The 27,500-nt window shown below is 48.7% G+C and overlaps 1 protein-coding gene across 1 annotated transcript in view; it reads right to left on the bottom strand.

Moving 5' to 3' along the window:
- Positions 1-27,500, bottom strand: part of LOC120036232 (exocyst complex component 6) — a gene marked incomplete at its 5' end in the record, with an annotated part of 59,596 nt that overhangs the window by 24,304 nt on the left and 7,792 nt on the right. Inside the window, 3 exons of the mRNA XM_038982712.1 lie at positions 9,367-9,546; positions 11,580-11,714; positions 16,179-16,290. Of these exons, the coding sequence (XP_038838640.1) occupies positions 9,367-9,546; positions 11,580-11,714; positions 16,179-16,290 (427 nt within the window). The remainder of the gene's footprint in view (positions 1-9,366; positions 9,547-11,579; positions 11,715-16,178; positions 16,291-27,500) is intronic.

Below are 27,500 nucleotides of genomic sequence, written 5' to 3'. Positions count from 1 at the left end.
GCCCATGTTCTCTAGATAACACCAGGTTATATAACGACTCTGAACATGGATTAAAAACATGCAGACAGAAGAACAGCACAGATGAGGCTCAAAACAGAATGATGGATTCAAATGGACAGGGTTGTGAGGTTGTAGAGGGAGGGGAAAAAGCAGTCGAAAACGATCATATCCAGCCCAGACCAGACCAACAGAGCACAGAGAAACATCATGCACTAATGGTTACTGCTACACCAGGCTGTGTCATGCTGAATGCTGATCGAGAGCACACCACAGATACATGGGTTGGACTGTGTGGTGGTCCATGCTGTCCAAGACACGTATCCCCTCTCATCTCTTCAATGTGCTTCAGACTACCCTACACAATGCCCAAGTCCCCATTTTGGAAACCAAAACCATTGTCCTAGAAAATGGCAAATCAAAACTAGAGGAGACCTCTGAACATGGACATCCCTGGTCATCTGTAGATTGCCACGGGAATCAGGAATCACTGGTTTATTATGGGATATTTTAGTTCCAATGAATGAATCCACTGCAGATAGAACTACGAGTTATTACTGACATTCTAACTCCTCCATGAAGGTGGTGTTGATTAGACTGGTCCCAGATCTGTTGATTAGACTGGTCCCAGATCTGTTGATTAGATTAGACTGGTCCCAGATCTGTTGATTAGACTAGACTGGTCCCAGATCTGTTGATTAGACTGGTCCCAGATCTGTTGATTAGACTGGTCCCAGATCTGTTCGTGAAGGTGGCGTTGATTAAATGGTACCCTATACCCCATAGGCCCTGGTCAAATGGTACCCTATAGGTCCTGGTCAAATGGTACCCTATAGGCCCTGGTCAAATGGTACCCTATAGGCCCTGGTCAAATGGTACCCCATAGGCCCTGGTCAAATGGTACCCCATAGGCCCTGGTCAAATGGTACCCCATAGGCCCTGGTCAAATGGTACCCTATACCCCATAGGCCCTGGTCAAATGGTACCCTATACCCCATAGGCCCTGGTCAAATGGCACCCTATACCCCATAGGCCCTGGTCAAATGGTACCCTATACCCCATAGGCCCTGGTCAAATGGTACCCTATACCCCATAGGCCCTGGTCAAATGGTACCCTATACCCCATAGGCCCTGGTCAAATGGTACCCTATACCCCATAGGCCCTGGTCAAATGGTACCCTATACCCCATAGGCCATGGTCAAATGGTACCCTATACCCCATAGGCCATGGTCAAATGGTACCCTATACCCCATAGGCCCTGGTCAAATGGTACCCTATACCCCATAGGCCCTGGTCAAATGGTACCCCTATACCCCATAGGCCCTGGTCAAATGGTACCCTATACCCCATAGGCCATGGTCAAATGGTACCCTATACCCCATAGGCCCTGGTCAAATGGTACCCTATACCCCATAGGCCCTGGTCAAATGGTACCCTATACCCCATAGGCCCTGGTCAAATGGTACCCTATACCCCATAGGCCCTGGTCAAATGGTACCCTATACCCCATAGGCCCTGGTCAAATGGTACCCCTATACCCCATAGGCCCTGGTCAAATGGTACTCTATACCCCATAGGCCCTGGTCAAATGGTACCCTATACCCCATAGGCCATGGTCAAATGGTACCCTATACCCCATAGGCCCTGGTCAAATGGTACCCTATACCCCATAGGCCCTGGTCAAATGGTACCCTATACCCCATAGGCCATGGTCAAATGGTACCCTATACCCCATAGGCCCTGGTCAAATGGTACCCCATAGGCCCTGGTCAAATGGTACCCTATACCCCATAGGCCCTGGTCAAATGGTACCCCATAGGCCCTGGTCAAATGGTACCCTATACCCCATAGGCCATGGTCAAATGGTACCCTATACCCCATAGGCCCTGGTCAAATGGTACCCTATACCCCATAGGCCCTGGTCAAATGGTACCCTATACCCCATAGGCCCTGGTCAAATGGTACCCTATACCCCATAGGCCCTGGTCAAATGGTACCCTATACCCCATAGGCCCTGGTCAAATGGCACCCTATACCCCATAGGCCCTGGTCAAATGGCACCCTATACCCCATAGGCCCTGGTCAAATGGCACCCTATACCCCATAGGCCCTGGTCAAATGGCACCCTATACCCCATAGGCCCTGGTCAAATGGTACCCTATACCCCATAGGCCCTGGTCAAATGGTACCCTATACCCCATAGGCCCTGGTCAAATGGTACCCCATAGGCCCTGGTCAAATGGTACCCCATAGGCCCTGGTCAAATGGTACCCTATACCCCATAGGCCCTGGTCAAATGGTACCCCTATACCCCATAGGCCCTGGTCAAATGGTACCCCTATACCCCATAGGCCCTGGTCAAATGGTACCCCTATACCCCATAGGCTCTGGTCAAATGGTACCCTATACCCCATAGGCCCTGGTCAAATGGTACCCTATACCCCATAGGCCCTGGTCAAATGGTACCCTATACCCCATAGGCCCTGGTCAAATGGTACCCCATAGGCCCTGGTCAAATGGTACCCTATACCCCATAGGCCCTGGTCAAATGGTACCCTATACCCCATAGGCCCTGGTCAAATGGTACCCTATACCCCATAGGCCCTGGTCAAATGGTACCCTATACCCCATAGGCCCTGGTCAAATGGTACCCTATACCCCATAGGCCCTGGTCCAATGGTACCCTATACCCCATAGGCCCTGGTCCAATGGTACCCTATACCCCATAGGCCCTGGTCAAATGGTACCCCATAGGCCCTGGTCAAATGGTACCCTATACCCCATAGGCCCTGGTCAAATGGTACCCTATACCCCATAGGCCCTGGTCAAATGGTACCCTATACCCCATAGGCCCTGGTCCAATGGTACCCTATACCCCATAGGCCCTGGTCAAATGGTACCCTATACCCCATAGGCCCTGGTCAAATGGTACCCTATACCCCATAGGCCCTGGTCCAATGGTACCCTATACCCCATAGGCCCTGGTCAAATGGTACCCCATAGGCCCTGGTCAAATGGTACCCTATACCCCATAGGCCCTGGTCAAATGGTACCCTATACCCCATAGGCCCTGGTCAAATGGTACCCTATACCCCATAGGCCCTGGTCCAATGGTACCCTATACCCCATAGGCCCTGGTCAAATGGTACCCTATACCCCATAGGCCCTGGTCAAATGGTACCCTATACCCCATAGGCCCTGGTCAAATGGTACCCTATACCCCATAGGCCCTGGTCCAATGGTACCCTATACCCCATAGGCCCTGGTCCAATGGTACCCCTATAACCCATTTTTTATACAATCTGTTACACATACTGGAGCTGTACAAATAAAGTCATCGACACCCTGTGTGTGTTCAGACAACGTACAGATAAAATAACCTGTTAGATTTAACTTGAACTAAACGTGATGATGGTATGTAAATTACTATAGTCCAGCATCATCACAAGTGGAGGAAGCAACAAGCCTGGAGGCAGATCCACAGTACAGACATGATCATGCATAACCCAGAACTGGACAGGGCAGGGGGGGCAGAGTTAGGGGGGGGCAGAGTAGGGAGGGCAGAGTAGGGGGGGGGCAGAGTAGGGGGGGCAGAGTAGGGCAGGGGGGCAGAGTAGGGGGGGGGGGGGCAGAGTTAGGCAGGGGGGGCAGAGTAGGGGGGGGGGGGGCAGAGTGGGGGGGGGGGCAGAGTTAGGCAGGGGGGGCAGAGTAGGGAGGGCAGAGTAGGGGGGGGCAGAGTAGGGGGGGCAGAGTAGGGCAGGGGGGGCAGAGTAGGGGTGGGGGGGGCAGAGTTAGGCAGGGGGGGCAGAGTAGGGGGGGGCAGAGTAGGGAGGGGCAGAGTAGGGCAGGGGGGGCAGAGTAGGGAGGGGCAGAGTAGGGGGGGCAGAGTAGGGGGGGCAGAGTAGGGGGGGGGGCAGAGTAGGGGTGGGGGGCAGAGGAGGCAGAGTAGGGGGGGGCAGAGTAGGGCAGGGGGGGCAGAGTAGGGGGGGGGGCAGAGTTAGGCAGGGGGGGCAGAGTAGGGCAGGGGGGGCAGAGTAGGGCAGGGGGGGCAGAGTAGAGTAGGGGGGGCAGAGTAGGGCAGGGGGGGCAGAGTAGGGAGGGGCAGAGTAGGGGGGGCAGAGTAGGGGGGGGGGCAGAGTAGGGGGGGGGGGCAGAGTAGGGGTGGGGGGCAGAGTAGGGGGGGCAGAGTAGGGCAGGGGGGGCAGAGTAGGGCAGGGGGGGCAGAGTAGGGAGGGGCAGAGTAGGGGGGGCAGAGTAGGTGGGGGGCAGAGTAGGGCAGGGGGGGCAGAGTAGGGCAGGGGGGGAAGAGTAAGGGGGGGGGTAGAGTAGGGCAGGGGGGGCAGAGTAGGGCAGGGGGGGCAGAGTAGGTCAGGGGGGGCAGAGTAAGGGGGGGGCAGAGTAGGGGGGGGGGCAGAGTAGGGGTGGGGGGCAGAGTAGGGGTGGGGGGCAGAGTAGGGGTGGGGGGCAGAGTAGGGCAGGGGGGGCAGAGTAGGGCAGGGGGGGCAGAGTAGGGGGGGGGGCAGAGTAGGGGTGGGGGGCAGAGTAGGGGTGGGGGGCAGAGTAGGGCAGGGGGGGCAGAGTAGGGCAGGGGGGGCAGAGTAGGGGGGGCAGAGTAGGGCAGAGTAGGGCAGGGGGGGCAGAGTAGGGGGGGGGGCAGAGTAGGGGGGGCAGAGTAGGGCAGAGTAGGGCAGGGGGGCAGAGTAGGGGGTGGGGCAGAGTAGGGCAGGGGGGGGGCAGAGTAGGGGGGGGCAGAGTAGGGGTGGGGGGCAGAGTAGGGGGGGGGCAGAGTAGGGGGGGCAGAGTAGGGGTGGGGGGCAGAGTAGGGCAGGGGGGGCAGAGTAGGGGGGGGGCAGAGTAGGGAGGGGGGGCAGAGTAGGGGGGGGCAGAGTAGGGCAGGGGGGGCAGAGTAGGGCAGAGTAGGGGGGGGGGGCAGAGTAGGGGTGAGGGGCAGAGTAGGGGGGGGCAGAGTAGGGCAGGGGGGGCAGAGTAGGGAAGGGGGGGCAGAGTAGGGGGGGGCAGAGTAGGGGTGAGGGGCAGAGTAGGGGGGGGCAGAGTAGGGGTGGGGGGCAGAGTAGGGCAGGGGGGGCAGAGTAGGGGGGGGGGGGGGTACTTACCGACATAGCAGCATGGTCATTGCAGTTATTCTGAGCAGAACCACCCAAACAAATGAAAGATGTCCAGAATAGGAGAGAAAGGATGGCAACAATAAATGGAGAGGAAAAGGAAAATCAGACAGACCCAGCATGCTTGGCAGAGGAAGTCAAATCAATAGAGGAATCAATTATAGATCACTGTGGGAGACAGAGGAGACATTCCTTAAGAAAAACAACGTCTTAATAACGGAACGGGAATAAAAAGCTGGAAATGATTGTATACAAGATAAGGAAGCTGGTGTACAGAGCAAGCAGCAAATCAGGCCACCAGCAACAGGTCTGGTTTGGGGTTCCACCAGCAACAGGTCTGGTTTGGGGTTCCACCAGCAACAGGTCTGGTTTGGGGTTCCACCAGCAACAGGTCTGGTTTGGGGTTCCACCAGCAACAGGTCTGGTTTGGGGTTCCACCAGCAACAGGTCTGGTTTGGGGTTCCACCAGCAACAGGTCTGGCTTGGGGTTCCACCACCAGCAACAGGTCTGGTTTGGGGTTCCACCAGCAGCAACAGGTCTGGTTTGGGGTTCCACCAGCAGCAACAGGTCTGGTTTGGGGTTCCACCAGCAGCAACAGGTCTGGTTTGGGGTTCCACCAGCAACAGGTCTGGTTTGGGGTTCCACCAGCAACAGGTCTGGTTTGGGGTTCCACCAGCAACAGGTCTGGCTTGGGGTTCCACCAGCAACAGGTCTGGCTTGGGGTTCCACCAGCAACAGGTCTGGCTTGGGGTTCCACCAGCAACAGGTCTGGTTTGGGGTTCCACCAGCAACAGGTCTGGTTTGGGGTTCCACCAGCAACAGGTCTGGTTTGGGGTTCCACCAGCAACAGGTCTGGTTTGGGGTTCCACCAGCAACAGGTCTGGTTTGGGGTTCCACCAGCAACAGGTCTGGTTTGGGGTTCCACCAGCAACAGGTCTGGTTTGGGGTTCCACCAGCAACAGGTCTGGTTTGGGGTTCCACCAGCAACAGGTCTGGCTTGGGGTTCCACCAACAACAGGTCTGGTTTGGGGTTCCACCAACAACAGGTCTGGTTTGGGGTTCCACCAGCAACAGGTCTGGTTTGGGGTTCCACCAGCAACAGGTCTGGTTTGGGGTTCCACCAGCAACAGGTCTGGTTTGGGGTTCCACCAGCAACAGGTCTGGTTTGGGGTTTCAACAGCAACAGGTCTGGCTTGGGGTTCCACCAACAACAGGTCTGGTTTGGGGTTCCACCAACAACAGGTCTGGTTTGGGGTTCCACCAGCAACAGGTCTGGTTTGGGGTTCCACCAGCAACAGGTCTGGTTTGGGGTTCCACCAGCAACAGGTCTGGTTTGGGGTTCCACCAGCAACAGGTCTGGTTTGGGGTTCCACCAGCAACAGGTCTGGTTTGGGGTTCCACCAGCAACAGGTCTGGCTTGGGGTTCCACCAGCAACAGGTCTGGCTTGGGGTTCCACCAGCAACAGGTCTGGTTTGGGGTTCCACCAGCAACAGGTCTGGTTTGGGGTTCCACCAGCAACAGGTCTGGTTTGGGGTTCCACCAGCAACAGGTCTGGTTTGGGGTTCCACCAGCAACAGGTCTGGTTTGGGGTTCCACCAGCAACAGGTCTGGTTTGGGGTTCCACCAGCAACAGGTCTGGTTTGGGGTTCCACCAGCAACAGGTCTGGCTTGGGGTTCCACCAGCAACAGGTCTGGTTTGGGGTTTCACCAGCAACAGGTCTGGTTTGGGGTTCCACCAGCAACAGGTCTGGTTTGGGGTTCCACCAGCAACAGGTCTGGTTTGGGGTTCCACCAGCAACAGGTCTGGTTTGGGGTTCCACCAGCAACAGGTCTGGTTTGGGGTTCCACCAGCAACAGGTCTGGTTTGGGGTTTCAACAGGTCTGGTTTGGGGTTTCAACAGGTCTGGTTTGGGGTTCCACCAGCAACAGGTCTGGTTTGGGGTTTCACCAGCAACAGGTCTGGTTTGGGGTTTCACCAGCAACAGGTCTGGTTTGGGGTTCCACCAGCAACAGGTCTGGTTTGGGGTTCCACCAGCAACAGGTCTGGTTTGGGGTTCCACCAGCAACAGGTCTGGCTTGGGGTTCCACCAGCAACAAGTCTGGTTTGGGGTTCCACCAGCAACAGGTCTGGTTTGGGGTTCCACCAGCAACAAGAGCACAGCGTATGTCCTCTGTCTCCTCTAGCTACTTCCTGACCAACTGTGATTGGCTCTTTGGTCAGTTTCATTGCAGTCGTTCTCCCCCAGAAATTACCATTTCTCATTTTGTTTGCTCTAACGATCCATATCCTCCCCAGTCACTCTTCAGTCTAACTTCATGTCAAGTCATTGTCATAACCTAGAATGATCTTGTTCCCTTGAGGTTTTCTGTGGAACTAAAAGAGAATGAAAATGGTACCGAAGATAAGCATTAGCAGTACACAACTCCAACCCTGAATACACAGTACTGCAGTACACAACTCCAACCCTGAATACACAGTACTGCACAACTCCAACCCTGAATAGACAGTACTGCACTACACAACTCCAACCCTGAATACACAGTACTGCACAACTCCAACCCTGAATACACAGTACACAACTCCAACCCTGAATACACAGTACACAACTCGGGCGGCAGGGTAGCCTAGTGGTTAGAGCGTCTGCTAAATGACTTAAATGTAATGTAAAATGTAAACAACTCCAACCCTGAATACACAGTACTGCACAACTCCAACCCTGAATACACAGTACTGCACAACTCCAACCCTGAATACACAGTACTGCACAACTCCAACCCTGAATACACAGCACTACACAACTCCAACCCTGAATACACAGTACTGCAGTACGCAACTCCAACCCTGAATACACAGTACCGCACTACACAACTCCAACCCTGAATACACAGTACTGCACTACACAACTCCAACCCTGAATACACAGTACTGCAGTACGCAACTCCAACCCTGAATACACAGTACTGCAGTACACAACTCCAACCCTGAATACACAGTACCGCAGTACACAACTCCAACCCTGAATACACAGTACCGCACTACACAACTCCAACCCTGAATACACAGTACTGCAGGACACAACTCCAACCCTGAATACACAGTACTGCAGTACACAACTCCAACCCTGAATACACAGTACTGCAGTACACAACTCCAACCCTGAATACACAGTACTGCAGTACACAACTCCAACCCTGAATACACAGTACTGCAGGACACAACTCCAACCCTGAATACACAGTACTGCAGTACACAACTCCAACCCTGAATACACAGTACTGCACAACTCCAACCCTGAATACACAGTACTGCAGTACATAACTCCAACCCTGAATACACAGTACTGCAGTACACAACTCCAACCCTGAATACACAGTACTGCACTACACAACTCCAACCCTGAATACACAGTACTGCAGTACACAACTCCAACCCTGAATACACAGTACTGCAGGACACAACTCCAACCCTGAATACACAGTACTGCAGTACACAACTCCAACCCTGAATACACAGTACTGCAGTACACAACTCCAACCCTGAATACACAGTACTGCAGGACACAACTCCAACCCTGAATACACAGTACTGCAGTACATAACTCCAACCCTGAATACACAGTACTGCACAACTCCAACCCTGAATACACAGTACTGCACAACTCCAACCCTGAATATACAGTACTGCACAACTCCAACCCTGAATACACAGTACTGCAGTACACAACTCCAACCCTGAATACACAGTACTGCAGTACACAACTCCAACCCTGAATACACAGTACTGCAGTACACAACTCCAACCCTGAATACACAGTACTGCAGTACACAACTCCAACCCTGAATACACAGTACTGCAGTACACAACTCCAACACTGAATACACAGTACTGCAGTACATGACTCCAACACCGAATACACAGTACTGCAGTACACAACTCCAACACATGTACACATTACTGCAGTACAGGACTACATCCATGCCACAGTGGATATCATCAACAGCGTCACTCAACCCAATGAGAAGCACAGTAGATACAAGTCACCAGCGTCACGTAACACCGAGTCACCAGCGTCACGTAACACCGAGTCACCACCGTCACGTAACACCGAGTCACCACCGTCACGTAACACCGAGTCACCACCGTCACGTAACACTGATACAAGAACAACACAACAAATTACCACAACAAAACTCCATCTCCCAGAGTTCCCCTGCCTGCGGAAGGGGGGTGTGGCTAACTCACCGGCAGGTGTGTGAAAACCTGGAAGGTGCTGCGGAGGAAGTTGATGAGGTCCATAAGGTATCCACTGGCCTGGCCGTCTGACTCCGGCATGCCCCAATCATAGTCTGCCAGCTGGATAAACTCATCTATCTTCTGGTTGAGTTTGGTGTAGATCTCTCCCTCCGCTGCATGACGTGCATCCTGGATACACCAGACAGGGAACACCAACACGTCAGTACTGACGGAGGTTACTACTGACACAATGAGCTGAACGCCAGGTAAGACTACGTCAGTACTGACGGAGGTTACTACTGACAAAATGAGCTGAACGCCAGGTAAGACTACGTCAGCACTACGGAGGTTACTACTGACACAATGAGCTGAACGCCAGGTAAGACTACGTCAGTACTGACGGAGGTTACTACTGACACAATGAGCTGAACGCCAGGTAAGACTACGTCAGTACTGACGGAGGTTACTACTGACACAATGAGCTGAACGCCAGGTAAGACTACGTCAGCACTGACGGAGGTTACTACTGACACAATGAGCTGAACGCCAGGTAAGACTACGTCAGTACTGACGGAGGTTACTACTGACACAATGAGCTGAACGCCAGGTAAGACTACGTCAGTACTGACGGAGGTTACTACTGACACAATGAGCTGAACGCCAGGTAAGACTACGTCAGCACTGACGGAGGTTACTACTGACACAATGAGCTGAACGCCAGGTAAGACTACGTCAGTACTGACGGAGGTTACTACTGACACAATGAGCTGAACGCCAGGTAAGACTACGTCAGCACTGACGGAGGTTACTACTGACACAATGAGCTGAACGCCAGGTAAGACTACGTCAGTACTGACGGAGGTTACTACTGACACAATGAGCTGAACGCCAGGTAAGACTACGTCAGTACTGACGGAGGTTACTACTGACAGAATGAGCTGAACGCCAGGTAAGACTACGTCAGTACTGACGGAGGTTACTACTGACACAATGAGCTGAACGCCAGGTAAGACTACGTCAGTACTACGGAGGTTACTACTGACACAATGAGCTGAACGCCAGGTAAGACTACGTCAGTACTGACGGAGGTTACTACTGACACAATGAGCTGAACGCCAGGTAAGACTACGTCAGCACTGACGGAGGTTACTACTGACACAATGAGCTGAACGACAGGTAAGACTACGTCAGCACTGACGGAGGTTACTACTGACACAATGAGCTGAACGCCAGGTAAGACTACGTCAGCACTACGGAGGTTACTACTGACACAATGAGCTGAACGCCAGGTAAGACTACGTCAGCACTGACGGAGGTTACTACTGACACAATGAGCTGAACGCCAGGTAAGACTACGTCCGTACTGACGGAGGTTACTACTGACACAATGAGCTGAACGCCAGGTAAGACTACGTCAGCACTGACGGAGGTTACTACTGACACAATGAGCTGAACGACAGGTAAGACTACGTCAGCACTGACGGAGGTTACTACTGACACAATGAGCTGAACGCCAGGTAAGACTACGTCAGTACTACGGAGGTTACTACTGACACAATGAGCTGAACGCCAGGTAAGACTACGTCAGCACTACGGAGGTTACTACTGACACAATGAGCTGAACGCCAGGTAAGACTACGTCAGCACTGACGGAGGTTACTACTGACACAATGAGCTGAACGCCAGGTAAGACTACGTCCGTACTGACGGAGGTTACTACTGACACAATGAGCTGAACGCCAGGTAAGACTACGTCAGTACTGACGGAGGTTACTACTGACAGAATGAGCTGAACGCCAGGTAAGACTACGTCAGTGCTGACGGAGGTTACTACTGACAGAATGAGCTGAACGCCAGGTAAGACTACGTCAGTGCACGTTGATGAACTACGCTGAAGTACCGGAAGCTCTGTAAAGTTTATGACAGTTCCCTTATTCCAGCAATAAGCATGGTTTGAGCCTGCGGCAACACAAGAGAAGAGACTATGACTAATGAATATACCTTAAGTTTATTTGTTTAACCTCTTTCAGCTAGGGGGCACTATTTTAATGTTTGGAAAAATAACGTTCCCAAGGTAAATGGACTATTTCTCAGGCCCAGATGCTAGAATATGCATATAATTGACCGATTAGGATAGAAAACACTCTAAAGTTTCCAAAACTGTCAAAATATTGTCTGGTGGAGAATTCAGACAGAAATACCCCAAGGATTTCCTACAGTACCTTAAAGGTGGAAAGGCCGTAGAGCCGCGTGGTGTGTACGGTCTCAGGTGAGACGTTGGTGATGTTGGTGATGAAGTCCTCCAGGTATTTACAGGCCTGCTCCAGATGGGTTGTGTTGATGATGATCTGGACTAACTGCAATACAAAAAGAGACGTAACTGGACCAAGTGGGTCAACTGGCAAATATAAATCAACAACCTTACACTTTTCTTAAATAATTCCTTATCAGATAAGATGAAATAGAACACAAATATGTTGGTCACCGCACCTTGCAGAACCAGTTCTATTTCTAGTAAACTTAGGTTTATAATTATTAGCACCCCTGAGCAAGTACTTGGTGGCACAGCATTTGGCCAAGATAACTGCCAACAAATGCTTCCTGTAGCCATCAATGAGCTGCACCTTTCTACTGATAATTGGTTCCTCAGCAACAAACTGCTCTAATTCTTCAATGTTTCCGGTGGTGCCCTCCACCAACTGCTGGTGTCAGATCTCGCCATCCGTTTTAGATATGTTTCTCTGGCCACTCCAGAACAGTCCAGTATTTCTTCTTAACCATTTCTGGGTGGTAGAGTGGCCAGACGAAAGCTACTCCTCAGTAAAAAGGCACATGACTGTCCGCTTTGAGTTTGTCAAAAAGGCACCTAAAGGACTTTCAGACCATGAGAATCAAGATTCTATGGTCTGATGCCAAGCGTCACGTCTAGAGGAAACCTGGCACCATCCCTACGGTGAAGAATGGTGGTGGCAGCATTATGCTGTGTGGGTGTTTTTCAGGGGTAGGGACTAGGTGACTAGTCTGGGCCACTTTGGGACAAGTCTCTGAATGTCCTTGAGTGGCCCAGACAAAGCCCAGACTTGAACCCGATCGAAAAGCTTGAATTCCGGGATTCTATGCCGAGAATCCATTCCAACCTGACAGAGCTTGAGAGAATCTGCAGAGAAGAATGGGAGAAACTCCCTAAACACAGATGTGATATTTTTATTACCCATTTGCAAACATTTCTGATTTTGATGTGTCATTATGTGGTATTGTGTGTAGATTGATGAGGAAAAAAACAACTTAAAGCAATTTTAGAATAAGGCTCTAAAGTAGGAAAATGTGGACAAATTCAAGTCTGAAATCTTTCCGAATGCACTGTATCTACACTCGCCGGCCAGTTTATTAGGTGACAGTGTTCCACGTGGCCTTCTATATAAAGCAGACAGGCATCGAGGAATTCAGTCACTGTTAGATTGAACGTTAGAATGGGCAAAACTAGTGACCTAAGCGACTTTGAGCGCTGTACGATCGTCGGTGCCAGGCACGCCGGATACAGTATCTAAGAAACGGCTGCCCTCCTTTTCACACAGTGTCTAGGGTTTCCCAAGAATGGTGCGACAAACAAAAAACATCCAGTCAGCGGCAATCCTGGTCGAAGGAGAATGGCAAGAATCGTGCAAGCTAACAGGTGAGCCACAAACAGACAAATAACGCAGTATAAAAGTAGTGTGAAGAACGGGATCTCGGAAAGCACAATTTATCGGTCCTTATCACGGATGGGCTGTTGCAGCAGACGACCACACCGGGTTCCTATCAGCTAAAAACAAGAAGAAGCGGCTCCAATGGAAACGCGTTCACCAACACTGGACAACTGAGGAGTAGAAAAACATTGTCTGGTACGACAAATCCTGGTTCCTGTTGATTCATGCTGATGGAAGTGTCAGGATTTGGCTTAAGTAGCATGAGTCCATGGACCCATCCTGCCTGGTGTCAATGGTACGCCGCAATCCGAAATCCATGCCCTGAAGAATTCAAGCTTTTCTGGTGGGTCCAACCCTGTACTAGATAGGCCGCCCCCAGGTGGTAAGGGTAGGTGACAACACATCAAGCTTTTCTGGTGGGTCCAACCCTGTACTAGATAGGCCGCCCCCAGGTGGTAAGGGTAGGTGACAACACATCAAGCTTTTCTGGTGGGTCCAACCCTGTACTAGATAGGCCGCCCCCAGGTGGTAAGGGTAGGTGACAACACATCCGCCACGCTGATCCTCAACACAGGGGCCCCTCAGTCCCCTCCTGTACTCCCTGTTCACTCACGACTGCGCGGCCAGGCACGACTCCAACACCATCATTAAGTTTGCAGATGACACAACAGTGGTAGACCTGATCATCGACAACGACGAGACCGCCTATAGGGAGGAGGTCAGAGACCTGGCCGTGTGGTGGACTGGCCACCCCTCATAGCCTGGTTCCTCTCTAGGTTTCTTCCTAGGTTTTGGCATTTCTAGGGAGTTTTTCCAAGCCACCGTGCTTCTACACCTGCATTGCTTGCTGTTTGGGGTTTTAGGCTGGTTTCTGTACAGCACTTTGAGACATCAGCTGATGTACGAAGGGCTTTATAAATACATTAGATTTGATTTGGTGCCAGAATAACAACCTCAACGTGATCAAGACAAAGGAGATGATTGTGGACTACAGGAAAAGGAGGACCGAGCACGCCCCCATTCTCATCGACGGGGCTGTAGTGGAACAAGTTGAGAGCTTCAAGTTCCTTGGTGTCCACATCACCAACAAACTAACATGGTCCAAGCACACCAAGACAGTCGTGAAGAGGGCACGACAAAACCTATTCCCCCTCAGGAGACTGAAAAGATTTGTCATGGGTCCTCAGATCCTCAAAATGTTCTACAGCTGCACTATCGAGAGCATCCTGACTGATTGCATCACTGCCTGGTACAGCAACTGCTCAGCCTCCGACCGCAAGGCACTACAGAGGGTAGTGCGAACGGCCCAGTACATCACTGGGGCAAAACTTCCTGCCATTCAGGACCTCTATACCAGGCAGTGTCAGAGGAAGGCCCTAAAAATTGTAAAAGACTCCAGCTACCCTAGTCCATAGACTGTTCTCTCTGCTACCGTACAGCAAGCGGTACTGGAGCTCCAAGTCTAGGTCCAAGAGGCTTCTAAACAGTTTCTACCCCCAAGCCATAAGACTACTGAACATCTAATCAAATGGCTAACCAGACTATTTGCATTGCCCCCACTTTTTATGCCGCTGTTATGATCTATGATTAGTCACGTTAATAACTCTACCTACATGTACATATTACCTCAATTACCTCGACTAACCGGTGCCCCCGCACATTGACTCTGTGCTGGTACCCCCCCCTGTATATAGTCTCACTATTGTTATTTTACTGCTGCTCTTTAATTACTTGTTACTTTTATTTCTTAATCTTATTTTTTAAACTGCATTGTTGGTTAGGGGCTTGTAAATAATCATGCCACTGTAAGGTTGTATTCGGCGCATGTGGCTAATACAATTTGACTTGTACCTAATAAACTGTCCGGGACACCTTTCAATTAGCGGAGTCGGCTATTTCAGCTACACCCATTGCTGACACGTGTATAAAATCGAGCAAACACCTATGCAATCTCCATAGACAAACATTGGCAGTAGAATGGCCTTACTGAAGAGCTCAGTCACGTTCAACGTGGCACTGTCATATATCATCTTTCCAACAAGTCAGTTCATCAAATTTCTGCCCTTCTAGAACTTCCCCGGTCAACTGTAAGTGCTGTTATTGTGAAGTGGACATGTCTAGGAGCAACAACGGCTCAGCCGCGAAGTGGTAGGCCACACGAGCTCACAGAATGGGGCTGCCGAGTGTTGAAGCGCGTAGAGCTTAAAAAAATTATCGGTTGCAACACTCACTACCGAGTTCCAAACTGCCTCTGGAAAGCAACGTCAGCACAAGAACTGTTCCTTCGGGAGCTTCATGAAATGGGTTTCCATGGCCGAGCAGCCGCACACAAGCCTAAGATCACCATGCGGTATTCCAAGCGTCGACTGGAGTGGTCTAACAATGGACTCTGGAGCAGTGGAAATGCAGTGGAAATATTATAATAGTTATATATAAATATATATTGAATTACATTGAAAATACATTGAAAATCTCTTCCGAACTATTCAGCAATCACCATGCGGTATTCCAAGCGTCGACTGGAGTGGTCTAACAATGGACTCTGGAGCAGTGGAAATGGGTTCTCTGGCGTGATGAATCACCCTTCACCATCTGGCAGTCCGACGGACGAATCTGGGTTTGGCGGATGCCAAGAGAACGCTACCTGCCTGAATGCATAGTGCCGACTGTGAAGTTTGGTGGAGGAGGAATAATGGTCTGGGGCTGTTTTTCATGGTTCCGGCCCATTAGTTCCAGAGAAGGGAAATCTTAATGTTACAGCATACAATGACATCCTAATTGATTCTGTTCTTCCCTAACTTTGTTGCAACAGTTTGAGGAAGGCCCGTTCCGTTTCAGCAGGAAGGCCCCACGTGCACAAAGTGAGGTCCATAGAGAAATGCTTTGTCGAGATCGGTGTGGAAGAACTTGACTGGCTGGCACAGAGCCCTGACTTCAACCCCATCGAACACCTTTGGGATGAATTGGAATGAAAGCAAGTTCCCGCAGCAATGTTCCAACATCGAGTAGAAAGCCTTCCCAGTAGAGTGGGGGGGGGGAGACCAACTCCATATGAATACCCATGATTATGGAATGAGATGTTGGACGAGCAGGTGTCCACATACTTTTGGTCACGTATGGAATAATGTACTGTACCTCAGTTAGTCCTATATGGGGTTTCTTGATGAGGTTCTGTAGACAGCCACTCAGTGTCCTCGTCAACAACAGGTTGGTGGATTTACGAAGCATGTCATCGATCTCTGTCCAGCTGGAAACACAACCAAAACAAAACGATAAGAAAAGGGATGTTTCACAAAAGTTCTGAACTTTTCTATTCTCATAGTTTCTACAGATTGTAAATTACAAAGATAACATGTTTTGATTAACGGTATTATAATTATTGATCGATTGACTATGACTTTTCAGATCACCCAGCAGTGCTATTTGCAGAGTTCACGCCATTCCTGAACCTGCGACCAAAAAACAAGCTACATATGGACAGTACCAATAATCAAATGATTCTGTCTCTTCACAGCAAAATCTGCAGAGCTGGGATGGTTGTATTTCCCATATATATATATATAATTATATTATAATAGTTATATATAAATATATATAACATTTCTATTGGTTGCACGAATTTTGTACAATTTAAATAAAAAAATCTAAGTTGTGTGTTGTTTGTGTATCAATTCATAAACCATGTGTCATGGAATCGGTACATTGAAAATCTCTTCCGAACTATTCAGCAATCTCTTCAGTTGTAAATGTTTTGGTCCTTAAATGAAAGCATTATACGTTATTTATCACAATTTCCTTAAACCAATGTTGGTCTTTAATCATGAAACACACAACCCCGCCTTTCTTCTTCCCGGAGAGATGTCTGCGCGATGTACTGAGAACCCAGCTGGCTGTATGGATGGGGACAGTATACCCCGAGAGAGCCATGTTTACATGAAACAGAGTACGTTACAATCCCTGATGTCTCTCTGGAAGGAGCAAAGTAGGCCTATTCTATTGACCTATTATATGGTTTCCACTCGTTACCACAGCCACAAAGTCATAAACCCTGCCTAAAATGTGATTTTTAAACCTAACCTTAACCACACTGCTAACCTTATGCCTAAACTTCAATTAATTTGGATGAAAAGACTTTATCCCAATTCTGCCACTCAGAGTGAAGACCATGAGATGTAAGTGATCATCCCCAGAGCAGTCAAACCCCCAGAATGATTTGAACAACGACAGTCAACAGTTCCATTATTTGGACCTCCCCACAGTTCATTGGAAGAGGAGGTGTAAACTCTAACATAGTCTTTTAGCTAGAAAGACACAAGACTATCTTGTCAGTGTAGAGAACATTCTGCTGTTGTAAAGCACCTTTTCTGCATTTCTATGCATTTTGCCTTGGCTGGTGTTCCTCTGCTAAAACATTATACCAAAATCAGTGGGCATGTGCTCTGAATGTCCGTTGTATTTATTTCTTCTATTCTCCCTGACTGTCTAGCTTTTAATTGATTGTTAGGTTATCAAAGATGGTATTATTAAAAAAATATAGTTCAACATTTTTTTGGGACATTTTTCTATACCCAAGTAATGACCAGAGACAGCCCGCCTAAGAATAGTCTATACAGCAAAACCCCTGTAACTAGCTCCAATGACTCATTTATACAGCAAAAACCCTGTAACTAGCTCCAATGATTAATTTATACAGCAAAAACCATGTAACTAGCTCCAATGACTAATTTATACAGCAAAAACCCTGTAACTAGCTCCAATGACTCATTTATATAGCAAAAACCATGTAACTAGCTCCAATGACTAATTTATACAGCAAAAACCCCTGTAACTAGCTCCAATGACTAATTTATACAGCAAAAACCATGTAACTAGCTCCAATGACTAATTTATACAGCAAAAACCCTGTAACTAGCTCCAATGACTAATTTATACAGCAAAAACCCTGTAACTAGCTCCAATGACTAATTTATACAGCAAAAACCCTGTAACTAGCTCCAATGACTAATTTATACAGCAAAAACCCTGTAACTAGCTCCAATGACTAATTTATACAGCAAAAACCCTGTAACTAGCTCCAATGATTAATTTATACAGCAAAAACCATGTAACTAGCTCCAATGACTCATTTATACAGCAAAAACCCTGTAACTAGCTCCAATGACTAATTTATACAGCAAAAACCCTGTAACTAGCTCCAATGACTAATTTATACAACAAAAACCATGTAACTAGCTCCAATGACTAATTTATACAGCAAAAACCCTGTAACTAGCTCCAATGACTAATTTATACAGCAAAAACCCTGTAACTAGCTCCAATAACTAATTTATACAGCAAAAACCCTGTAACTAGCTCCAATGACTAATTTATACAACAAAAACCATGTAACTAGCTCCAATGACTCATTTATACAGCAAAAACCCTGTAACTAGCTCCAATGACTAATTTATACAGCAAAAACCATGTAACTAGCTACAATGACTAATTTCCTACACATTAAAGGAATAGTTTAATATTTTGACAAAGAAGCAATTCATCTAACTTTCCCCTGAGTCGGATGAACAAGAATAGCTAGCATGCTAACTGTTGTAAACGACCAGTTATTGCGCTAAAGCTAGTTAGCGTTGGATCGTGAAACTACCTCCAACTTCCTTCATACTGGACGCAGAGACATAAAAGTTGTATCCACTGTGGTATTGTTTTGCAGCAAGAGATATTCAAGGACATTTTATTTTAAAAACAGCTGATCTCCTTCAGGGGACAGCAGACTCCTAGTTATTAAACCCTGTACTAGGGACCCTAGTGAGGGAACAGCCAGGCTCTGACTCCTAGTTATTATACCCTGTACTAGGGACCCTAGTGAGGGAACAGCCAGGCTCTGACTCCCAGTTATTAAACCCTGTACTAGGGACCCTAGTGAGGGAACAGCCAGGCTCTGACTCCCAGTTATCAAACCCTGTACTAGGGACCCTAGTGAGGGAACAGCCAGGCTCCAGTTATTATACCCTGTACTAGGGACCCTAGTGAGGGAACAGCCAGGCTCTGACTCCCAGTTATTACACCCTGTACTAGGGACCCTAGTGAGGGAACAGCCAGGCTCTGACTCCCAGTTATTATACCCTGTACTAGGGACCCTAGTGAGGGAACAGCCAGGCTCTGACTCCCAGTTATTAAACCCTGTACTAGGGACCCTAGTGAGGGAACAGCCAGGCTCTGACTCCCAGTTATTAAACCCTGTACTAGGGACCCTAGTGAGGGAACAGCCAGGCTCTGACTCCCAGTTATTATACCCTGTACTAGGGACCCTAGTGAGGGAACAGCCAGGCTCTGACTCCCAGTTATTATACCCTGTACTAGGGACCCTAGTGAGGGAACAGCCAGGCTCCAGTTATTAAACCCTGTACTAGGGACCCTAGTGAGGGAACAGCCAGGCTCTGACTCCCAGTTATTATACCCTGTACTAGGGACCCTAGTGAGGGAACAGCCAGGCTCTGACTCCCAGTTATTATACCCTGTACTAGGGACCCTAGTGAGGGAACAGCCAGGCTCCAGGTATTAAACACTGTACTAGGGACCCTAGTGAGGGAACAGCCAGGCTCTGACTCCCAGTTATTACACCCTGTACTAGGGACCCTAGTGAGGGAACAGCCAGGCTCTGACTCCTAGTTATTAAACCCTGTACTAGGGACCCTAGTGAGGGAACAGCCAGGCTCTGACTCCCAGTTATTAAACCCTGTACTAGGGACCCTAGTGAGGGAACAGCCAGGCTCCAGTTATTAAACCCTGTACTAGGGACCCTAGTGAGGGAACAGCCAGGCTCCAGTTATTAAACCCTGTACTAGGGACCCTAGTGAGGGAACAGCCAGGCTCTGACTCCCAGTTATTAAACCCTGTACTAGGGACCCTAGTGAGGGAACAGCCAGGCTCTGACTCCCAGGTATTAAACCCTGTACTAGGGACCCTAGTGAGGGAACAGCCAGGCTCTGACTCCCAGTTATTAAACCCTGTACTAGGGACCCTAGTGAGGGAACAGCCAGGCTCTGACTCCCAGTTATTAAACCCTGTACTAGGGACCCTAGTGAGGGAACAGCCAGGCTCTGACTCCCAGGTATTAAACCCTGTACTAGGGACCCTAGTGAGGGAACAGCCAGGCTCTGACTCCCAGTTATTAAACCCTGTACTAGGGACCCTAGTGAGGGAACAGCCAGGCTCTGACTCCCAGTTATTACACCCTGTACTAGGGACCCTAGTGAGGGAACAGCCAGGCTCCAGTTATTAAACCCTGTACTAGGGACCCTAGTGAGGGAACAGCCAGGCTCCAGTTATTAAACCCTGTACTAGGGACCCTAGTGAGGGAATAGCCAGGCTCTGACTCCCAGTTATTAAACCCTGTACTAGGGACCCTAGTGAGGGAACAGCCAGGCTCCAGTTATTAAACCCTGTACTAGGGACCCTAGTGAGGGAACAGCCAGGCTCCAGTTATTAAACCCTGTACTAGGGACCCTAGTGAGGGAACAGCCAGGCTCTGACTCCCAGTTATTATACCCTGTACTAGGGACCCTAGTGAGGGAACAGCCAGGCTCTGACTCACAGTTATTAAACCCTGTACTAGGGACCCTAGTGAGGGAACAGCCAGGCTCCAGTTATTAAACCCTGTACTAGGGACCCTAGTGAGGGAACAGCCAGGCTCTGACTCCCAGTTATTAAACCCTGTACTAGGGACCCTAGTGAGGGAACAGCCAGGCTCTGACTCCCAGTTGTGAGGGAACAGCCAGGCTCTGACTCCTAGTTATTAAACCCTGTACTAGGGACCCTAGTGAGGGAACAGCCAGGCTCTGACTCCCAGTTATTAAACCCTGTACTAGGGACCCTAGTGAGGGAACAGCCAGGCTCCAGTTATTAAACCCTGTACTAGGGACCCTAGTGAGGGAACAGCCAGGCTCCAGTTATTAAACCCTGTACTAGGGACCCTAGTGAGGGAACAGCCAGGCTCTGACTCCCAGTTATTAAACCCTGTACTAGGGACCCTAGTGAGGGAACAGCCAGGCTCCAGTTATTACACCCTGTACTAGGGACCCTATTGAGGGAACAGCCAGGCTCTGACTCCTAGTTATTAAACCCTGTACTAGGGACCCTAGTGAGGGAACAGCCAGGCTCTGACTCCCAGTTATTAAACCCTGTACTAGGGACCCTAGTGAGGGAACAGCCAGGCTCTGACTCCCAGTTATTATACCCTGTACTAGGGACCCTAGTGAGGGAACAGCCAGGCTCTGACTCCCAGTTATTAAACCCTGTACTAGGGACCCTAGTGAGGGAACAGCCAGGCTCCAGTTATTAAACCCTGTACTAGGGACCCTAGTGAGGGAACAGCCAGGCTCTGACTCCCAGTTATTATACCCTGTACTAGGGACCCTAGTGAGGGAACAGCCAGGCTCTGACTCCTAGTTATTAAACCCTGTACTAGGGACCCTAGTGAGGGAACAGCCAGGCTCTGACTCCCAGTTATTAAACCCTGTACTAGGGACCCTAGTGAGGGAACAGCCAGGCTCCAGTTATTATACCCTGTACTAGGGACCCTAGTGAGGGAACAGCCAGGCTCTGACTCCCAGTTATTAAACCCTGTACTAGGGACCCTAGTGAGGGAACAGCCAGGCTCTGACTCCTAGGGACCCTAGTGAGGGAACAGCCAGGCTCTGACTCCTAGGGACCCTAGTGAGGGAACAGCCAAGCTGACTTGGGCAGCTGAACACTCACACCTGTTACAGATATTACTTCATCTGACTGAGATAAGTCGGATGAGAAAGGTGTTGACCAACCAGACAAACCCTTAGCATGCTAGTGTAAATAACAAACCCTTAGCATGCTCGTGTAAATAACAAACCCTTAGCATGCTCGTGTAAATAACAAACCCTTAGCATGCTAGTGTAAATAACAAACCCTTAGCATGCTCGTGTAAATAACAAACCCTTAGCATGCTAGTGTAAATAACAAACCCTTAGCATGCTCGTGTAAATAACAAACCCTTAGCATGCTCGTGTAAATAACAAACCCTTAGCATGCTAGTGTAAATAACAAACCCTTAGCATGCTCGTGTAAATAACAAACCCTTAGCATGCTAGTGTAAATAACAAACCCTTAGCATGCTCGTGTAAATAACAAACCCTTAGCATGCTAGTGTAAATAACAAACCCTTAGCATGCTAGTGTAAATAACAAACCCTTAGCATGCTCGTGTAAATAACAAACCCTTAGCATGCTAGTGTAAATAACAAACCCTTAGCATGCTAGTGTAAATAACAAACCCTTAGCATGCTAGTGTAAATAACAAACCCTTAGCATGCTAGTGTAAATAACAAACCCTTAGCATGCTAGTGTAAATAACAAACCCTTAGCATGCTAGTGTAAATAACAAACCCTTAGCATGCTCGTGTAAATAACAAACCCTTAGCATGCTAGTGTAAATAACAAACCCTTAGCATGCTCGTGTAAATAACAAACCCTTAGCATGCTAGTGTAAATAACAAACCCTTAGCATGCTAGTGTAAATAACAAACCCTTAGCATGCTAGTGTAAATAACAAACCCTTAGCATGCTAGTGTAAATAACAAACCCTTAGCATGCTAGTGTAAATAACAAACCCTTAGCATGCTCGTGTAAATAACAAACCCTTAGCATGCTCGTGTAAATAACAAACCCTTAGCATGCTCGTGTAAATAACAAACCCTTAGCATGCTAGTGTAAATAACAAACCCTTAGCATGCTCGTGTAAATAACAAACCCTTAGCATGCTAGTGTAAATAACAAACCCTTAGCATGCTCGTGTAAATAACAAACCCTTAGCATGCTCGTGTAAATAACAAACCCTTAGCATGCTAGTGTAAATAACAAACCCTTAGCATGCTAGTGTAAATAACAAACCCTTAGCATGCTCGTGTAAATAACAAACCCTTAGCATGCTTGCATCTTGATTACCAAGGTGGCTTAGCAGTTCAGACGTATTTTTCCGTGTTGTCGTGTCGTGTCCTGTATATATATATATTTACACCTTTTCTTCACATATCTTTTATTTATTTTATTATCCAAGAACTCAACTACAAAAGCTTTCCTGCAAAAGCTTTCCTGCAACCCGCTTCACCAATTACAATAAGTACTATTTACCTCAATCTGAAAATCCATCGTGGAAGATAGCCAGGGGCTAATTCAGAAGCTAGCCTGAAAGCTAACCAGAAGCTACTCCGATAGCTAGCCAGAAGCTAATCTGTAGCTGCCCCGAAATTAGCCGGTTTGCTGGCTAGCGTTGGTGTTTCAGCTGCCCACGTTTTGCGGTCATCAGCTATTCCTCTAGCTCGATAATCTACCGGCACTTTTGTGCAACGCGACTCGGACCGGAGCATTCCGGGACTTTTTTTCTCTCAGTTTCCCCGGATTCCAACCGCAGCCTCTGGACACTTGCACCTTGATTTCGCAGCTAGCTAGCTGCATACCGTGTGACTATTGGCTTACGTCGACCCCGGAGCTAACTCAAATCATGCTGGAGCTAGCCAGCTGAGGAGTTCCATCACCATCCGGACCCGTTTCTTTGTTGCTGCTGCAGATACGGAACCCCACCGGGCCTTCACGACTGACTGCCGACGTTATCTGCCCGAGGGATTTATCCAACCGGCACCTCCGTCCCGGCGTTACCTGAACGCTCATCTGAGGCCCGCTAATCGTTAGCTGTCTTATCGGCTGCTATCTGAACAAAACCCCACTACACGGAACCTACCGACGGAAACGCACGAGGTATCTACAAACAGACCTCCATCCTATGCTGCTACCGATAGCCATATACCCGGCCAGCTGTCTGGATCGCCACGACCCCTACCAACCTCTACTCACTGGACCCTTATTTATCACTCGATTAAGCTTGCCTCTCCTTAATGTAAATATGCCTTGTCCATTGCTGTTCTGGTTAGTGTTTATTGGCTTATTTCACTGTAGAGATTCTAGCCCTGCTCTCTATACCATATCCAACCCTGCAGTTCCACCACCCACATATGCGATGACATCACCTGGTTTCAATGATGTTTCTAGAGACAAGATCTCTCTCATCATCACTCAATACCTAGGTTTACCTCCACTGTATTCACATCCTACCATACCTTTGTCTGTACATTATTCCTTTAAACTATTTTATCGCCCCCAGAAACTTCCTTTTACTCTCTGCTCTGGTAGCTCTAGGCGACCAATTCTCATAGCTTTTAGCCGTACCATTATCCTACTTCTCCTCTGTTCCTCTGGTGATGTAGAGGTGAATCCAGGCCCTGCAGTACCTGGCTCCACTCCTATTCCCCAGGCGCTCTCTTTTGATGACTTCTGTAACCGTAATAGCCTTGGCTTCATGCATGTTAACATTAGGAGCCTCCTCCCTAAGTTTGTTTTGTTCACTGCTTTAGCACACTCTACCAACCCGGATGTTTTAGCCGTGTCTGAATCCTGGCTTAGAAAGACCACCAAAAATTCAGACATTTTTATCCCCAATTACAATATTTTCAGACAAGATAGAACGGCCAAAGGGGGCGGTGTTGCAATCTACTGCAAAGACTGCCTGCAGAGTTCTGTTATACTATCCAGGTCTGTTCCCAAACAATTTGAACTTCTACTTTTAAAAATCCACCTCTCTAAAAACAAGTCTCTCACCGTTGCCGCCTGCTATAGACCACCCTCTGCCCCCAGCTGTGCTCTGGACACTATATGTGAACTGATTGCCCCCCATCTATCTTCAGAGCTCGTGCTGCTAGGCGACCTAAATTTGAACATGCTCAACACCCCAGCCACCCTACAATCTAAGCTTGATGCCCTCAATCTCACACAAATTATTAATGAACCTACCAGGTACCACCCCAATTCCGTAAACACGGGTACCCTCATAGATATCATCCTAACAAACTTGCCCTCCAAATACACCTCTGCTGTTTTTAACCAAGATCTCAGCGATCACTGCCTCATTGCCTGCATCCGTAATGGGTCAGCGGTCAAACGACCTCCACTCATCACTGTCAAACGCTCCCTGAAACACTTCAGCGAGCAGGCCTTCCTAATTGACCTGGCCGGGGTATCCTGGAAGGATATTGATCTCATCCCGTCAGTAGAGGATGCCTGGTCATTTTTTAAAAATGCCTTCCTCACCATCCTGAATAAGCATGCCCCATTCAAGAAATTTAGAACCAGGAACAGATATAGCCCTTGGTTCTCTCCTGACCTGACTGCCCTTAATCAACAGAAAAACATCCTATGGCGTTCTGCATTAGCATCGAACAGCCCCCGTGATATGCAACTTTTCAGGGAAGCCAGAAACCAATATACACAGGCAGTTAGAACAGCCAAGGCTAGCTTTTTCAAGCAGAAATTTGCTTCCTGCAACACAAATTCAAAAAAGTTCTGGGACACCGTAAAGTCCATGGAGAATAAGAACACCTCCTCCCAGCTTCCAACCGCCCTGAAGATAGGAAACACTGTCACCACCGACAAATCCACTATAATTGAGAATTTCAATAAGCATTTTTCTACGGCTGGCCATGCTTTCCACCTGGCTACCCCTACCCGGGACAACAGCACTGCCCTCCCCTCTGCTACTCGCCCAAGCCTTCCCCATTTCTCTTTCTCCCAAATACAGTCAGCTGATGTTCTTAATGAGCTGCAAAATCTGGACCCTTACAAATCAGCCGGGCTAGATAATCTGGACCCTTTCTTTCTAAAACTATCTGCTGAAATTGTTGCCACCCCTATTACTAGCCTCTTCAACCTCTCTTTCGTGTCGTCTGAGATCCCCAAAGATTGGAAAGCAGCTGCGGTTATCCCCCTCTTCAAAGGGGGGGACACCCTTGACCCTAACTGCTACAGACCTATATCTATCCTACCCTGCCTTTCTAAGGTCTTCGAAAGCCAAGTCAACAAACAGATTACTGACCATTTCGAATCACACCACACCTTCTCCGCTATGCAATCTGGTTTCAGAGCTGGTCATGGGTGCACCTCAGCCACGCTCAAGGTCATAAACGATATCGTAACCGCCATCGATAGGAAACAATACTGTGCAGCCGTATTCATTGACCTGGCCAAGGCTTTTGACTCTGTCAATCACCACATCCTCATTGGCAGACTCGACAGCCTTGGTTTCTCTAATGATTGCCTCGCCTGGTTCACCAACTACTTCTCTGATAGAGTTCAGTGTGTCAAATCGGAGGGTCTGTTGTCCGGGCCTCTGGCAGTCTCTATGGGGGTGCCACAGGGTTCAATTCTTGGACCGACTCTCTTCTCTGTTTACATCAATGATGTCGCTCTTGCTGCTGGTGATTCTCTGATCCACCTCTACGCAGACGACACTATTCTGTATACTTCTGGCCCTTCTTTTGACACTGTGTTAACAACCCTCCAGGCGAGCTTCAATGCCATACAACTCTCCTTCCGTGGCCTCCAACTGCTCTTAAATACAAGTAAAACCAAATGCATGCTCTTCAACCGATCGCTGCCTGCTCCTGCCCGCCTGTCCAACATCACTACTTTGGACGGCTCTGACTTAGAATATGTGGACAACTACAAATACCTAGGTGTCTGGTTAGACTGTAAACTCTCCTTCCAGACCCACATCAAACATCTCCAATCCAAAGTCAAATCTAGAATTGGCTTCCTATTCCGCAACAAAGCATCCTTTACTCATGCTGCCAAACATACCCTTGTAAAACTGACCATCCTACCAATCCTCGACTTCGGTGATGTCATTTACAAAATAGCCTCCAAAACCCTACTCAATAAATTGGATGCAGTCTATCACAGTGCCATCCGTTTTGTCACCAAAGCCCCATATACTACCCACCACTGCGACCTGTACACTCTCGTTGGCTGGCCCTCGCTTCATACTCGTCGCCAAACCCATTGGTTCCAGGTCATCTACAAGACCCTGCTAGGTAAAGTCCCCCCTTATCTCAGCTCGCTGGTCACCATAGCAGCACCTACCCGTAGCACGCGCTCCAGCAGGTATATCTCTCTAGTCACCCCCAAAACCAATTCTTCCTTTGGACGCCTCTCCTTCCAGTTCTCTGCTGCCAATGACTGGAACGAACTACAAAAATCTCTGAAACTGGAAACACCTATCTCCCTCACTAGCTTTAAGCACCAGCTGTCAGAGCAGCTCATAGATTACTGCACCTGTACATAACCCATCTACAATTTAGCCCAAACAACTACCTCTTTACCTACTGTATTTATTTATTAATTTATTTTGCTCCTTTGCACCCCATTATTTCTGTCTCTACTTTGCACTTTCTTCCAATGCAAACCAACCATTCCAGTGTTTTTTTTTAGTTTTTATTTTACTTGCTGTGTTGTACTCACTTCGCCTCCATGGCCTTTTTATATTTTTATTTATTTATACATATATCTGTTTGCCTTCACCTCCCTTATCTCACCTCACTTGCTC

The sequence above is a fragment of the Salvelinus namaycush genome, unplaced genomic scaffold (genome assembly GCF_016432855.1).
Source record: "Salvelinus namaycush isolate Seneca unplaced genomic scaffold, SaNama_1.0 Scaffold1259, whole genome shotgun sequence".
NCBI classification, from domain to species: domain Eukaryota; kingdom Metazoa; phylum Chordata; class Actinopteri; order Salmoniformes; family Salmonidae; genus Salvelinus; species Salvelinus namaycush.
Note: the sequence above shows the minus strand (reverse complement) of the source record. Positions and strands in the feature narration are given on the sequence as shown.